The 16,797-nt window shown below is 38.3% G+C and overlaps 1 protein-coding gene across 2 annotated transcripts in view; it reads right to left on the bottom strand.

Moving 5' to 3' along the window:
- The window catches only part of mmel1 (membrane metallo-endopeptidase-like 1), a 29,234-nt gene extending 14,011 nt beyond the window's left edge, over positions 1–15,223 (bottom strand). For both annotated transcript variants that reach the window (XM_015379125.1, XM_015379126.1), the window contains exons 1-11: positions 15,094–15,223; positions 8,824–9,000; positions 8,458–8,502; positions 8,250–8,309; positions 7,954–8,115; positions 7,779–7,859; positions 6,386–6,481; positions 5,784–5,902; positions 2,073–2,138; positions 1,841–1,975; positions 1,060–1,149 (exon numbers count right to left, since the gene is read on the bottom strand). In XM_015379125.1, coding sequence (XP_015234611.1) covers positions 1,060–1,149; positions 1,841–1,975; positions 2,073–2,138; positions 5,784–5,902; positions 6,386–6,481; positions 7,779–7,859; positions 7,954–8,115; positions 8,250–8,309; positions 8,458–8,502; positions 8,824–8,980 — 1,011 coding nt within the window. In that variant the 5' untranslated portion in view covers positions 8,981–9,000; positions 15,094–15,223. The remainder of the gene's footprint in view (positions 1–1,059; positions 1,150–1,840; positions 1,976–2,072; positions 2,139–5,783; positions 5,903–6,385; positions 6,482–7,778; positions 7,860–7,953; positions 8,116–8,249; positions 8,310–8,457; positions 8,503–8,823; positions 9,001–15,093) is intronic.
- Between the last annotated feature and the right edge of the window lie 1,574 nt (positions 15,224–16,797).

Genomic DNA, 16,797 nt, shown 5'->3' with positions numbered 1-16,797 from the left:
TTTTTTTTCCTTTCATTTTATTTTATTTTTTGGGGGGGGGGGGGACAGTAAACAGCAGCTAGGTTGATCCGGCAATCAAACACATCTTTTTATGCAGGCCGGTTGCATCGTTGCACCTGAGGGGAGCAGCTTTAACTAATGCTGCTGTGCGTTCTGCATACGTTAGGCTGTTGTTGTACATAAGTTCTGGACTTGTGAATTCACTATGTATGTATGTCCAAAATTGAAAAAAAAAAAAATACATCGAAATTTCAGCTTATGCCAGTTTTTTTAGGAGATTCTGGGATGTCGGGCATACACGGCCTAAATTAGCAAGGTGTGACAGGGCCCTACCTAAAATTTGCTTAGATTGGATGTTTTTCCATTAATCAGATAACATAGGAAACTATGAAAAGATCAACTACCAAAATTATGCTACATATGTATTTATTCATTTGAGAATATTTTTGCAAGACAAATTCAAAATGACACCTTAAACCATTTTTTCTATATTTGGGAGGTACACCAATACTGCTTGTTGCAAAACACACCAAAACATGATGGCTTACATCTCTGGGATTGACAGGGCAGAGAGGTGTTCTCAGGCCTGCAAGTCAATGAAGGCCTTTGGCCCTGAGAACTGTGGGCTGGCTCTTTATGTTGCTTTTGTAACAATGGCTTCTTCCACTCTAAGTGACCTATCAGCTCATGTCGGTACAAAGCTCTTCTATAAGCTTCCGACAGCATCTTCACAAGGTATTTTACTTAAAGAATGAACCAGTCTTTTGGGGGTCCACATTCCTTTTCCTTATATTATCCCACATTTCCCTGATCACATAAAAGCAGTGTTCATAGACTCTGATCTATAATGCCCCTATATAGACAATATTTTACAGTAGTCTTAATTAAACTGAAACAGAGATGTTGAATGTTTGATTTGATGTAATGCAGAAAGAAAAAAAAAATCCCTGCCTTTTTTAGAGGGTATGGACATTTGTGGTAACAATGGAGGGTTGGAAGGACAACAGAGAAAAAGGCCTTGCAGCATACCACAGCAGAGCAAAGATCAATCTGACTTACGTTAAAGCTATAAGTGCTCTGCAGTTCCCCAAGGGTCATCTTGTTGTACAGAACAGTGACATCCTGCCGTTCCTCCGCTGGTGATGTAGCCTGTCCAGGAGCAGGAGGAAAAGGAAACTGAAACAAATCTTTGAGTTCTCACATTTTGGTTCCTTCTGCCTCTCTGGTTTTTCATGTTAATGTTTCACTGCAAAAAATATTACTAAGCCATTTTAAAACAGATTTTAGGACAGCTTTTACCTCCTCTAGGTTACGATTCCCCTTTCTTTAAAAGGAAAGCATTACAACAAATTGGAAGTTTTTTGCTTTGCTTTAAATATGATGGGTTTGATCATTCTTTGCTGAGAAAAGCATAATTTACAGCAATAAACCAGTTCATTCAGTTGTAAAACTATACAAAACAAAGTATTTTAAATGTATTTCTTTACAACTTTACCCAGTGTTCCAACGGCTCTTATGCAGACACTGGGTTCCACTAAGATGTTTTTTAAACAGTCTCTACTGATCTGTAGTTTCTATTTGGAGCCTCATCATATGGGCTAACCATTCCTCTCTCCTGTTTATGGTTCCATCACAGTTCAGATTGTTGTTTGTTGTGGTCTTGGTGTATCCCCAAGATTTTCAAAACCCTATGCCAAAGTAACAACTATGGTACAACAACCACATTGTGAGAAACACAAAGTTTTTCTCAAGCCCTATTTAAGTTTATCCTTTATTTTCTTGAATTCAATAGACGTTGTTCCTCTCTAAGGTGCTTTCATGAATCACGATCCACACTCACATTAGCGATGTCAGTCTCCAGCTCCAGTACTTGCATCATTTCCTCCCAGACCCTGTCGTCATCCTGAGTCATGTTTTTATCTTCTCGGGTTATTTTTGCAATAGACACCATGAAATGCACATAGGCCTCTCGCACCTATGACACAAACCTAGAAATTATTAGTTTGTTTTAACACAAAAAAACACTATTGTTTATTTTAGGTATTTTTTTGACAGATACTGGCAAAAGTGACCTTTTTGTAGTTCCCATCATTGAAATAATAGTCTCTAGATGGCATTCCAAGTCCTGGCTGGTCGATCTAAAGAAGAAGTAAGAAATATATAATCTATTAGGCATTTTAATTGCTATTTACCTGACAAAAAATGAAAGAAACTTTAAGAATTCAGTCTGACTTTCTGTTCTTAGGATATTCTTTTGATTTGTACTGCTTAGATAATAAAAAAACAGAGCTAGTAAATGAAAATAAAAAATATATATATTTTATTTTCTAATGTATCATTTTTCAGTGTTAAGAATCAATCATGGAATAGAACTGAGTGCAGGTTTTAGGTACTTAAAAACTTCAATGGAAGTGCATCACAAACAAAAAAATCCAAAATGCATAAAAGTGTAAGTCTCTTTTTTCTTTATTGAATTCTTTCACCTCACACTTGAATGTTTTATTGAAGGAAGCTGCTCAGTTTTCTTGAAGAAAGTCATAGCATGCCAAAAGACACCATGAAGCAGCTGGTGGCTGTGGTTTAGGCTTTTACATAGATATAACATTTTGACAGGTCTATTTCTAATAGGTAAAGCACCTTCCTGATCACAACTATGCACATTTTCTGTATTAATCTACATAGGTTTATATGTCTTAACTTCTATACGGGCAGGCCATATGTTGATGTATGTTCCTTTTTAGGTTTGGGGCATATAACAATATATGTTCCTTTTAGAATGTTTGCAGTAAGATGTTTTTAAACCTAGAAATCAATTTAGTTTATGAGAAGCCAAAGAAATTAGGGAAACTTTTCTAAGGTTTTTTGTACCTCCAGTAGGGGTAACTAGAAAGCTAAAGCCTTTTTTTTTTTTTTTTTTTTTTTTTACAGTTCTTCACTTACTGTATTTAAATGTTAAACCATGTCTTCTTTGAATCTAATTTCAAATTCAGACAGCTTATCTTTAATTGATGTGTTTTATGCTGTTTTACTGAAAACACGGTAAAAGAAAACCTATGTCGAGGTTCTAATAAAAATTGAGCATTGAGATTCTTTAACTGGCTGCAGACAGAGTTACATCAGTGACATCAGTAAAACAGCAGAAATCCTTTAGCATGTCTGCCTTCATGAACATGCAGAACATATATTGATCATCAGAATGTTCACATCACTCGGAGGAGGATATGCAACTGTAAAAAAAGTACCATCCACAATGCGATTTATTAAACCTGAAACCAGTACCATGTGCATTTTCTGAATCTAATTGAAATAGCACACAAAAATTACTGTGGTCAAACAGGAGAAGAAGGTATTGTTTTAGAAGAGATGGGTTAATCATGAGCTTGCCAAAAACAAATAATAAAGCAGATACATATTGTCTATTAACCAATTTTATTTTTGGGAAAATCATTGTGCAACACTGCAGAGTTGAAATCTTTCTGGTGTGCCGTTCAGAGCCACTGCATTAACTCTAGAGGATTAAAACAATGGCTTTGACTGGTTAAGACAGGTGGAATTATATAAATGCCAGAAGGTAATTGGCTCTATTATTCCCTCCAAGTCACCTGACTATTTAATTTTCATTTAATCGTCTTAACAAAGTTTTGTCATTAAAGTGAGCAGTGCTGTTGTGAGTTTTCTGCCTTTGGGACATACAAAAACAAAGAAAAGAAACTCTTTTGCTCTCACAAACTGTCCCTGGTGACAGCCAGTTAATTTCCTTCACCTGTCTAGCTCCGTCCGGTTTCTCATTACAATTCTGTGAAACCTGCTTTAGTCTCTATTTAGACTGCTTGCTTCCAGTCATCAGTGCCAGATTATTCAAGCCTTTGGTGAGAGTTCTGTAGCGTACCTGATTGTGTTCTGATTCCTTGATTGTGACCCGTTCTGCCTCTGGACCTCTGGGCCTACCTGTTCCTGTTCCGATCTGTTTGCCTGACCTGTCTTTAGACACCTGCTGGATTCTGCCTGTTGAATGAACCTGGATCTGCTTCCTGACACCGACCTGGATTTCCCTCTTTACCTCTACGGGTCTCTGATTTTAGCTTGGACTCCTGTGAACCTCTTTTACACCTGCTTTGGCTTCACCTCCTGGATAGTACTGCCTTCCTTCCTCTGCTTAGATCAAATGTCATGTCAGTTCTGCTGTCTTCAAGGCTTCAGCATCTGGGGCTCTCTGGGCAGCGTTTGCCAAGTAGTGCTGGGAGCCATTCGGCTGGAATCCACCTTGTCCTCTGAGCATGGACTGAACTTTAAGACTAGATTAGTGACTCCATCAGATTAACGTGGTTACTAACCTGCATTTCTCTTCTGCAGAGGTTCCTGCCTTTGACGTCCTTGCAGTTACTGCAGATCCACCGTTTTTTAATAAACGCGGTCCTCTGTTCTGAGCCTTTACAATCTGGGATCTTAGTAGATCAAGGGCTACACTGCACATGTCGTTTAAGCCAGAATGATCACTGACAACATTTTAGACTTTATATTCATGGAATTTTAGGTATACTTTGGCTGTTATGATACACCTGGTATAACATTTGGTCAAGCTTTGTTTATTAAGTTATATTTTATTTCACAAGCCCGCTTTCAATTAGGGGGACTTTTAGCCATTACCCACAATTGTGAAGGTTTAGGCAAAACTTTACCTGAACAATTAAAATTTCCAGGGGACACCCTTTACATGGTCTTAGTCTGGAATATGGCTTTCAGATTACGATGGGATTGTTGAGGTGCTTCACAAGTGGCCTTTGCTTTAGTTGGAAAATCAGAACTTTTGCTGCTCAACTCGCCGCAACAATCAATCAGAGAGAGGCAGCGCTATGTGTTGGTGTCCTAGTAGGATATGCAGGCACATATGCAGGTCAACAAACCACCAAACTGGGGTCAGGTGAGACAAAATAGCTCTGCGACAGACTCTTATCAGCTCATAGCTCTTGGAGTAGGTGGTTAAACTCTCCACAAAGTGAATGGCTCTGAGGTATCTGGTGAATCCAGACACGATGCCCAGACTTTTGAAGATGCCATTCTGCAGCTGTAGGTAGTAAAAAAAGCCAGGCCACTCTTTCAGTTTCATCCGACATTGCACAAGATACCAGTAAAGAGAGCATCAAATATACGGTCGACTTACGTCTGAACTTAATGTGGACAAGCATAAAAAAAGAAGCAGCAGACGCTTGTTTGCGACTTAAAGCACATTCAGTGTGAATGTAGCATTACTTCAAAAGTTCTTGAATGTTTTTGGAGATGATCATTGTTTATATTGTCACACCCAGCTCACCTCTCCAGCTGACAGGGCACAGAGACAAAAAAAACCCCACTAGCTTTCACTAAGAAGTGGAACTAAAACAGATCAAATTTATTTAGGTTGGTGTCTAAAGGTTGGAGGTGTTTTTTGCTTTCAGCTGTACAGCTAATTGCTTTACGCTGTCGCAGTTGCTAGATGGCAGAGGTCATGCTGAGGGAAGGATAGGAATGGCTGGTTATGCCTTTGGTTTCTCATTACTGTCACCCACTGGAGTGGAGATGTAGTGTAGTTTTTTTCCAAAACATCCCTGGTTATCATTAGGCTGATTCAAATCCATATTTCACAGCATATCAGAGCAGTGTAAACACAAACGACATCTGAATAAAGTAATTTTCTATTTAAATTTATTTTACATCGTATGAATTCATAGTTATAAAAACAAAGAGGGGAGAAAAAAAGCGTTAATAATTGGTATGTGTTGTTCACGCTTGAATAAATGTCTTACATAAATGATGTGGCGTTGAGAGTCTCTGTCATCCGTCCACACATATAGATCTAGAACCACCTTCTTGTGGAAGCGAGCTGTAAGCATGGCTAGAGTGTCCTCAAGACTCCAGGCTTCCTCTGAAACAATGACAGAAATAAAAAGTTTCAACCCACTTGGCCAGCTTTGATTATCATAGGTACTGTAGAAATCTAGGTAGCTTCCTGTGTAAATCCCTGTGTGCAGATGCAGCTATGCGTAGCTAATTCTATTTGAGCCGCCATCCATGATTACATTTAATTAAAGTGGCAAGAGCCTGGAGCATGAGGAAGAGAAGCACAGCCTATTTAAAGCCTGCTTCAGAGTCCTGATTGAGGACTTGCTCCTCTACCCACGCACCACCCTCCAGAAGCCCACACCTGACTGCTTGGCAGAAAAACATCATCCTTGACGGGCCTCTTGATCCCACCAACAAAAGCCTGTACTCAGCAATCCTCTGAGCATAAAAATAGAAAACGGAGCTCTGAGTAAATGCATGTATTTGGCATGATGTGATGTGCTGCACAGGTGCCAGTTTGTGTAGGAGACGCTAATCAGAGTGTGTTTAGGAAAAATGTTTCTACCTGTTGTGGTGTTCCAGTCCTCTGACGCCACAGGCCAGTCTCCAATACTGTTGATAAGTTTCAGGAGGGGCTGTGAATCCCGCTGCTCTATTAGGCCTGCAGATCCAAAATTGTCCAGTCAAACGTTTAAGATCTCAGAGGAAAAACACATTTGTTATTATTATACAAAGATGCCAGTTCCGTCAGCTCCGACAGTCCTGTACCAGACACAGTCATTATTGACATGTGGTGTGCAGTCTTTGCATTTGTTTAACATCGGCTAAAAATATCTCCAATACTGAAACTGATATGAATTGTTTAACCATAGGCCCATCTTTACTTGTTTGCGTTGTGTGGTAATTTTAAATCTATCAAATGAACTTTAGTATTCTACAAAGACAATCTGAATAAATTGTGCCTTGTGGCGTTTTCAAATAAGGATTTCATCTATTATGGCGAAAAAGGTATTCAAGCAAACCTTGTAAAAAAGCTATAGCTGTCGACCTTTCTTTTTGTTTAAAAAGCCACACCTTGGCCAAATCCATTCCAGACCCACAGAATCAAGATATAACCCAAACAGAACCTGTCTGACAACATGAGGTAGGCTGAAAGATCTGAAATAGCACAAGGCCCCAAGAAATTCAGAGAAAGTCAAGAACAGATGAGAAACAATTTCAAAGATATCTGTCAGTTTGAAAGGGTTTCAAAATTCAGGGGATTTCAGAAATATTTTGCTCTCTAGTAGAACATTCTGAATGAAAACATCCAGCAGTATCAAGATCATAAGTTTAACCACACTTTGGTTAGGTGACAAACCAATGAACTAAAGTAAACCTGCAAGTTTATCACTGAAAGACAAAAAATAAATTATTTTTGGAGATGCTTGGTCAAAGTCCTTGGCCTTAGCGTTAGTCGTGTAATATGCTGTGAAGTGACCTAATACAGGCTGCTCATGCTCTAAAGCCTGTTATGTGAGGCCAAAACAAAACACTTCTGCCAAGAAAAGTGGTCTAACTGGATATAGAAGAACTATTGCCACTCATTATAAACACGAGTTTGAATCCATTCTCACAGATGGTGGAATAACCAATAAAGAATTAAAGACCAATTATATTTTCAGATATGGCCCAATTGGGTTGAATTACCCTTTTTTTCTTAAAACTGCATTGTGTGTTTACAAAGGTTCTATTTGCTGAATTAAAAATTTATTTGGTGATTTGAAACATTTAAGTAAGGGAGAATTTTTTTTTTTCACAAACGTGTATGTTTTTTTTTCTTTTAACAATTAAATATATATTCAACAATATATATATATATATTTAATTTTTGTCAAAGCTCAAATCAAAGCAGAAAACCTTTCTGAGTAATACTTAAATAGCACCAAAGATTGAAAAACTTTTAAAGAGAATCCTACTCTCATTCATGCAGGAGCTATAGAGGGTTTTAGCCTTCTTGATGGCATCTCTGTCCCGCTCATTCTCTGTCTCAAGAACACCTGCAAAAACAAAACAAATAACAACACTTCCTGCGTGATCGAAGCACTCCGAATACTGCAGCCCACTGAGCACAAAAGGTTAAGCCTTGCTGACCTTTGAGGACAATCTCCAGTTTGTCCCTCAGAATGTCAAAGACGCTGTGGCGGGAGCTCGTCTCTGGGATGACATGTCGCTCCAGCCAGCCCCCACATGCGTACTGGTAGAAATTATCACAAGGCTTCACAGATTGATCAATGTTCTGCAAGAGGCGAGCAGCTGCATGGGGAGAAAAGGAACAGGGGGGAAGTAAAGAAAGTCAAGATTTATGATCTCGTTTTCACAAGGGGTCAGAGTGGATTTTATCTAGAAACTAATATGGAGATCAGGAGGGAAAAGGGGGCTCATCTCACCTGCAGTGACGCAGTCTGCAGTAGTGCACACATTGTTGAGATTGGAGCGAAACATCTGGTCTATAGCAAACAGTGTCAACAGTTATGAAAGAGTGACCACATTACACCCCAGCTGAGACAGAAGACGTGATTGTGCAACAGCCCAACACTTTAGCAAAGCCTATGAAAGGGTATTTGTTCCATGTTTAATTTGCAAGATTGGACTCACCTTCACCTGTTGAGCTCCTGGGAACACTTGGCCTGTTTGATTGTTCTGGAGAGGGTTCAAAGCAAAATAAGGTAATGCTTGGGTAAATTTTCCGATTTTCAGTGATTAAAGATCATGTTTCTATATAAAAATAAAATCCAGGTATTCAATAATTTTTAGTGAACCCTGAGTGCTAAATACATTAGTTTAGAGTCTAGTTTTGAGCTTGTTTGAGATTAGCACTTACATTTGCATGAAAAAACGATGTAAACAGGTTGAATAAATATAATTTGGTGGCATGATTACACTCATAAACCTTCTTAGCTCTGTAGAACGCTGTTGCTTCTCTCCATCTGAATCATCTGGACACTTCTGAGGTTCCTTTACCTTTAACAGCTGATGTGTAGAGGACGACCAACCCCGCCAAGGCACAGCTCACAAGCAGCAGCAGAACAGAAAGACTGATTTCTGCAACAGTCCAACGGCGCTTCACAGCTTTACTTGATTTCTCCATGATATCCATTTGGCTTTCGGATTTGCCCATATTCCTCCAAACTCTCGGCTCTGGGGGGAGAGACACAGTGAAAGTGTGGGATGGCCCATGCACAGAACCACCACTATAAGTGTGTTTGCATTTGTCTGTGTGTGTGTGTGTGTGTGTGTGTGTGTGTGTGCATGTGTGTAGGCAGGGATCCATTGGTAAACTGTGCCAGCTGACCTGCAGGGAGTGAGCTTCAACTGCACACAACTGAACACCTACAACAACTTCAAAAGTTCATCCTGTTGCACAAACACAAACTGATTCTCTTTTCTGGAGATATCCAGAATATTTCTACCTCAATCATTACTCGTTCCTGTTTTTAAGCTTTAAGTTTTACTGTTGTGCCTGTATAAGTTTCTACTCTCTTAATTTCTGCCAAATAAACTCCTTAAAAGTGTCAATAATAATCAAATCAGAACTATAAAACAGTCGAGAGAAAACTGATTTTCAGCCATAAATCATGAAAGTAAAGATCCACACCTGTAATCCACCTGGGGAATTCCTCACACAGCTTGAACAACCAAGGGATAGAAGGTCAAAAGGTGTTGGCCAAAAGATTGCGATGATATACTATACACAGGAAACAGCAACAGCAATCCAGGAGAGAGGCAACAGTTTGTGATCCTCCACCAAGGGGTACATACTGCTATGCGCAATATGGCCCTCCACCAAGGGAGCCACTGTTTAAGAAGTGCCATGTTTACTCAGAATAAAAAAAAACAAAAAAAGCTTTTCAGTCATTTGCATCCAAATGTTTTCTATCACAGCTAAGGGTATTGTACGCTATAGTTATGGTTAATATTGTATGGAATCATGTCCCTCCAGTGACCCTGAATGAGGGTTAAGTTGGTACTTGATTCCCTTATTCTTCTGTGTTAAACCAAAAATTTTGTTTTACTGTTTTGTGATGTTTATTGAAATTTGTTTAGGAAACGCTATGCCCTTTTGTTTAAAGGTTGAAAAAACATGTTTCCCCAAACAGGAGAAGAAATTAGCCTTTTTTTTATACATTTTGTCCTTATAAAAAATTGTGACTGAGATGTAATAATAATAAATTATTGAATTCTTGACTGAAATATTTTATAAATGATTGCAAAACATCTTTAAAATCTCTTACTGTTCCATTTTGGTAAGCCTAACTTAATAATGATCCATGTACCTTTTTTTCAAAGAATTTAGTTCACATGCTAAAAGTGTGTGCTAAACTTTCTGATCTCAAATTATATGATGATCTGAATAGGGGGGCTTCTAAAACTATGGATGTTGCATTCTGCAGAGTAGTCCCATAAACATGGTGGAAAGGTTTTGTGTCCTCTGTGATCCTGAAGGCTGTGTTGCCATCAGCCCTGGATAGGCTCTGCTATAGCATCAAGGTAAGATCAGACCAATGTGTGTTGTGATTGTTTGTGTCCATTTAGCTGCTCCCATATCCAGGGGTCATGACAGTGAGTCAGTAAGAATTGGTACCAGACATGGCAAAGTTTCTACGCCACTTGCCCTTTGTGTTGTTAGAAGGATTAAGATAACTTTGCACTGCAAGCTGGATTGTCACGAGATCTACAATAAATCCATCGTTAAAGACTCCCGCTAATACGTTTGTCTTGTAACAACCAGGGCGTCAGACCAATTGCGTGCCAGCCGGGTTATCTGGGGCAGGACATGTAGGAATAACAACAGTCAGAAGTGCCTTGCAGGGTCATTACAGACATGGCTACACTGGAGGCCTCACCTGTCGACACAGTTTTAGTTAAAATAGCAACAATTTCTTGTTAAAAAAAAAAGGAGCAAATAAAAGCACTTTGTTCAATTATTGATGGGAAAGATGTCTGTTCTTTTCTACTGACAGGATTTGGAAAAAGTTAGAATTATCAGCTTACTCCGCTAGCTGTGAAAACCCTCAAGAAGCTGCAGAGAAATCCGACTGTGATTTCCGATTGGCTGAAAGCGTATTATGAAAGGCAGATACTAGCTGGCATGTCAGCTCAAAGTATTGTACTAATGTCCCTCCTTTTCACGGACAGACTGAACGGCAGCCATCACAGATTGATAAGGTAGAACTTAACTCAGTTCTATACATACCAATATGGCTACTGCCAGGTTAGGATTTAGAACCGCATCACCGACATTGGTCTCTTAATTGTTCAAGGAACAGAAAATAAAAGTAAAGGAAACACCCTCTGGTCAAGCAAAGAATTGACTACAGGGTGGGATGGAAAATGAATAAAAATAATAAAAGACAAGCCATCACACCCAGAATGAATAAAAATGGTGCCAGACTTGGATCTCCCTGGTGAAAACACCTCCCTGGTGGTCATGCCTTTGCTCCTGGGACTCTATTTGCATGCATGATCTACATAGAAAGTTACACAGGTAAAGTGCAGTTTGAGCTTCTCCTGAGTTCTATTATACTTCCGAAAGTCTCTGTTGCAAATACTGGCAACAAATGTGCTGCCTGAGATAGATCTTAGCTGTGTATCATGATTGCACCAAATACATGAGTTCAAGCAATGGTTGTCCATATATGTGCTATGTATTCTCAGGCATAATACTGCCATCTATCGATCTCGCAATCACTAGTTTGTTGGCTCTGCGCTGACGTAGCGCAAAGATGTCTGCCTTCATGGCTGCGAGACCCGCTCCTATGTAATTATAAATAACGAATTCTAAGGCAACGCAAATATTAAGGTTAAGAGGCTGAGCTCGTAGATGATGATAAATAACATAGTTATGTATAATATATTAGATTTCTGACTGTATATCCCTGTAATTATTACATACTGTAGCTTTAAGGTAAAAAAGTACTTAATTTCCCTATTGCATAATTTCCCGGAACAAGCAGGAAAAGAAGAATAGAATTATGAATTAATCACCATCAGATTGGTTGATGCTATCCTATAGAACCTTGAGGGCCAAAAAAAAAAAAAGTGTGCAGAGTCTAAATAAGAATTAGGCAGTATTCAGCAATTTCTAAGCAGATGCTCCTCAAGAGGTCATTAAAATTTTACATGAGAGTAATGCTGCAATGAGCCAAGATATTTATCAACCAATCAACCATTCAACCTACCACCCAAACTTCACCTGGGCCCTCCACATGCAGGAAGACAAGTCAGGTTCAAAGTGTGAGTCAAGTGAGATTGGGGTAAGGTTCATGTATTTGGGCATGCTTTGGTGCATTTCTCAGTTAAAGTGTCTTTAGAGCTCCAGGATTAAATCTTTAAAACTTTAAGTGTTCTTAGTTATTGCTATCTGAGCAAGAGTTGATCTAAGAAATGTCTGGTTTTATTGTTTAATGTCATATGCAGCTATTCATGCATGAGCAAGTGTAAATATCTCAGAGCAATTTTCCCCCACTTTTCCCCTCAAACAGATGCATAAACAATTAAAATCATAATTCTGCTCCAAGCGAGCAAATTTTTATGCTGAATAATTACATGTGTGAAAGCACAATATTGCAAATGAGCATTTGTGCAGAGAACAAAACAACAATCACTAGTAGTTGAGTGTTTTTATTTATCTATTCACTACTCACCACCTGTTTCTTCCATAACCATCAGCGTTGCCCAATCGTTAGGTCTGCCAGTGGACAGTCTGTAAATCAGAGGTTCATACTGTTGCGCCCCATTAGTCCCTGCTGATGAATACTCATAGGCACAAAACTGGTGCCTGTTGAGGTTCTGCTGCAATCCCCAGACAGAATCGGTGTGCATGTGATCATTTCCAAATGCAAATACCAATATCTTCCTTATTCCATATATAATCTGCCTATAATCCCCCACTCCCCCCAAAATCCAGAGGCCTTACAACTGCAAACTTAGGAAATATTTAGACAAAATTCCCCCAAATTACCCAAACAATAATATAGAGATTTCTAACAGCCGTGCTTGGTCTAAATAAAGTTAAGCACTTTTTTGTAGCTTGGCACTGTATTCCAGCACTACAGATTGACACTGCCCTAAAGTTTAGAAAACCTCTAATCAAACTACACCCATTGCTGTAGGTCAAACGTGTATCCAAACTAAAGAAAAAAGCCAAACAATATGGTCAGGATATTATCCTGAGAATTATTTCCAAACCAAGTCTATAAACTTCAGTTATTTCTATTGAGAGTAAGTGCAAAAGTACAAAGTGAGAAGGAAGTTACTTGTGGTTTTCTAATCTTTACGCAAAGGAAAATCCAGAACTTTTAAAATATTACAACCAATTTGCTTTTTTTGTATCAGTAGATCCATCTGTGAGGAAATCGACCTTAGTATGCATCAACTCTATATGGCTCAAACCTTTGTAGGTCGACATCAAGAAGAAGGTAGTTGAAAATAAAACAGGATTAAGTTATAAAATAGTATCTCAAACTACGAACAACTTGATTCATTTTTTTTTTTTTAAATTGAATGAGGATTGGCGTAATTGCAAATGACCAAGAAGAGCATTGCCCACCTCTGACAAAGAGACTTTGCTTATGATCTATAGACAAGACTTGGAGATTAACCATCAGATGTTCTCCATCCAATATAACTGAGTTAATGTGTTTCTTGTGAAAAAGATTCACCATGTAAAAGCTCTTAAAGCTGTAATGAAAGTAAAGCGTCAATCTGCTCAGTACTTCAAACATCTTATTTAAAGAAAATTTAAATCCATGTATCTTTTTTCTTTCATTTCTCAGTTTTGCAAACTGTACGCATTTATATCACATATCTTCACCGAGAGCACATAGACATTTATTGCTGCACAGTAAAGTAATTAAATGTGTAAAGTCAAAGGGACATGATTTTTTTTAAGGCAATCTAAGTGTTCTTCCTGTGAAATTAGTGTCAGAGAAATATTTTATATTTATATTTATATATTATATATATATATATATATATATATATATTTTAAAATAAATATTCTGAAAAAATTAGAATAATCTGACCATTTTATAGCAACCACAGTAATAAACAAAAATAATTTAAACATAGTATAAATGTTTTTATGAAAAAAGTTATTTATCAGCTACAAATATTTAATCCAGATAAAATAAATACCTAAAATAGATTTAAATGTTGGACTTTTCATTTGCTGATAAAGCCAAACATTTTTTCTCATGCTGTGTTGTTTAGAACAGAAAAACCTGACTGTGTAACAATATATCAACACACAGTGTTTCAGCTGGGTGTATGTAACTAAGCCAGTTTAAGCTGAGTTTTAGGTGTTTATACGGTGAGAAAAACCCACCAAACACTGACAGGATTGTCGCATCATCGTTTCTGAGTCTGAGGGGGATTTTAGAGAGGAAGCATGATAGCGTTATCCACAAAGGGGGCTGACATTTCCATTCTGTCCACCTTTGTTTGACCAGATAAAAGACTTGTTGGGTGTCTCCTCAGGAGAGACGGGTGGATGGAACAAAATGTTAAAACACAAAAATACCACAACTGATGATCCAGACTAAAGTGTATTTACAAGTCACAACCAAACAAACAAGATTTTTCATAACTTTTAAATGCAACTCAAGTGTTTATTTATCGGATAAGCAATTTATCACACTTATACCTAGCTTCAGAATCCAGAAATGTGTTGATAAACAAAACATATAAAGTAACAGTTCTTTCTCAGGAGGTAAAACTCTTAAAATGATTTTGTGCAAAAAGTAAAACACTTTATTATTATTATTATTTTTTTACATCCATAGGAGGAATGTATGACAACAAGGTGTCAGAGTGCAAATCTAACAGGTCTGAGATTTAAGCAATGAGATCATTTAGCTGAGAATGAGATTAATCTGTGCTAAATGTTTTACAGTGTTCAGTGCTTGGTATTGTTTCCCATAAAAAAAAAAAAAAAAAAAAAAAAAAACAACAACACAGGATTAACTCACTGGTCAGGCTGTGCTTGCAAACTACAAACTCCTGTTCACAGGTTACAAGCTCTTCCAAACATGGAGCACTGACATGTCTATTTTCCACTTTGATAAAGAAAAAATGTCAACAGCCTAAAATAGAAAAGCAATGAAAGTTTTTTTCTATCTCCTTTTGGGCTGCTGAGATTCTGGCATGAGTTGATCCCTAAAAGCAGCAACTTACATTGCTCTTACTTTGGAACCTGGCTGCAAACAGGTATTTATGTAGCTAGAGGCTTACCTTTGTAGTTTGGTTGGAAGAAGTCCCTGAGCCGTCTCCCCCCACAGCGCGCTAATATCTCAAACACCCCTGCTGAGCATCCACTCAGAGCTGGTGTGTGGAGAAATGAGTCTATGCTGCCAGCTGAAGGAGACCTGATCCAGTGCAGCCCGCTGCTGCTGCTGCTGCTGCTGCTGCTGCACAGGGAAGAAGTGAGGCAGCAGAGAAGGAGGAGGAGGCAGATGGGAGGTGATAGGACTGGATTGGTCCTATCACCTCGTGATTACATGACTGTGATAAGGACAAACATAAAGGAAGTGCACGTTACTGGGTTATTATATGTGTGCTTGAGAGACTAAGGGGTCAACAGGATGCTGTGAGCATCAGTTCCTCCTCTCGCTGTGGAGTGTCTGCAGCTGCAGTGCAAAGAGAACAGAAAAATCTTTTAAACATGCTCATAATCAGCTCGTCTTTTAGATAATTCCAAAACACAGTCGGTCTAAAACTCCTTGTTTTTTATTGTTTACATGCTGTCAACCCTAATGCCATATTCTCATCCATCGGTTCTCATGTGTCCTGGAAAGCTGGTGTTTGAGGAGTACTGGCACAGAGATCTGAACTCTGGCCTTGACTCATTGATTAAATGCCTCATTATCAAGCTGATTAACCAAATTAATTAGCTGTTAACAAAGAAACAATGGTTGCTGCTTTATACATACTTCTTCGCTCAGGTGCTTTAGAGACAGGAGACAGAGAAAATTTTTATGTGGATCAAACAGCACATGCAGCTGAGAGAAATCTCTCGGAAATGTTCGCAGTGAAGAAGCTGCAGTCATTTAACAAGACTGATGGACTGGAACCCACTGGGGAGTCAGGATTTGCAGCTGAGTTAATAATTTATTCATGGATTTTATGAAGCAGAGAGAATGCTTCCTCTGGTATATTTATTGTGTCTACCATAGCATTTAATTATTTCAACATTTCATTTTGAGTTTACTGTCAGTTTGACAGATATTTAGGGGTTTTAATGTTTTCAGAAATAGAAATTATAATTAACCATACAGAGAATGATTTCTGCGTAACGCAGCGAGCGCACAGATGTGACCTTTCACCTCATTTAACAGCTTCCCTCACTGTATCTTCACCCTGATTATGCCTCTGACTCTTTAAAATATAAGTTTTTATGATCTCAACAAAGATATTTACAAATAAGCTGTCCTGAATGCTTGCCAACATTTTCACTGATCAACAAAATTCAAAGAGCTTTGAAAGATTCTGTAATTAATTTATAACTAGTTATCACTTTGAATATTGGATCTGAATGGGACCCGGTGTTTAATTCAACAAAATTATTACATGCTTAAAAACTTAAATAAGTAAACTGCTTCAGTGGAGAAGATGGTTTAAGTTACAATGATAAATGTTTAGGCCTCCTTCTAGTTTAGAAGGAACATTTGATTCAGTAATTAGCTGTCTTCTTTGATGTATGCCTTACCTGCTTCTGATTGGTTAATCTGCACCTCGTTAAAACTCTTTACTCCAGAGCTGATAAGTCTGTTGGATATGTTAGCAATAAATGTTTTTGTGTTTTTACGTAAAAACACAAAAGCAGCACCCCTCACTTCAGATCATCTTCAATGAAAAAATAACCAGACAAGCCCCGAAAATCACCTCAGACCCCACTCATAATCAGAGTATAGTTTCCTCCTTGAGGTCGACGTCTTA

Source organism: Cyprinodon variegatus, unplaced genomic scaffold (assembly GCF_000732505.1).
Source record: "Cyprinodon variegatus isolate N-32 unplaced genomic scaffold, C_variegatus-1.0 Scaffold186, whole genome shotgun sequence".
In the NCBI taxonomy this organism is placed as follows: Eukaryota; Metazoa; Chordata; class Actinopteri; order Cyprinodontiformes; family Cyprinodontidae; genus Cyprinodon; species Cyprinodon variegatus.
Note: the sequence above shows the minus strand (reverse complement) of the source record. Positions and strands in the feature narration are given on the sequence as shown.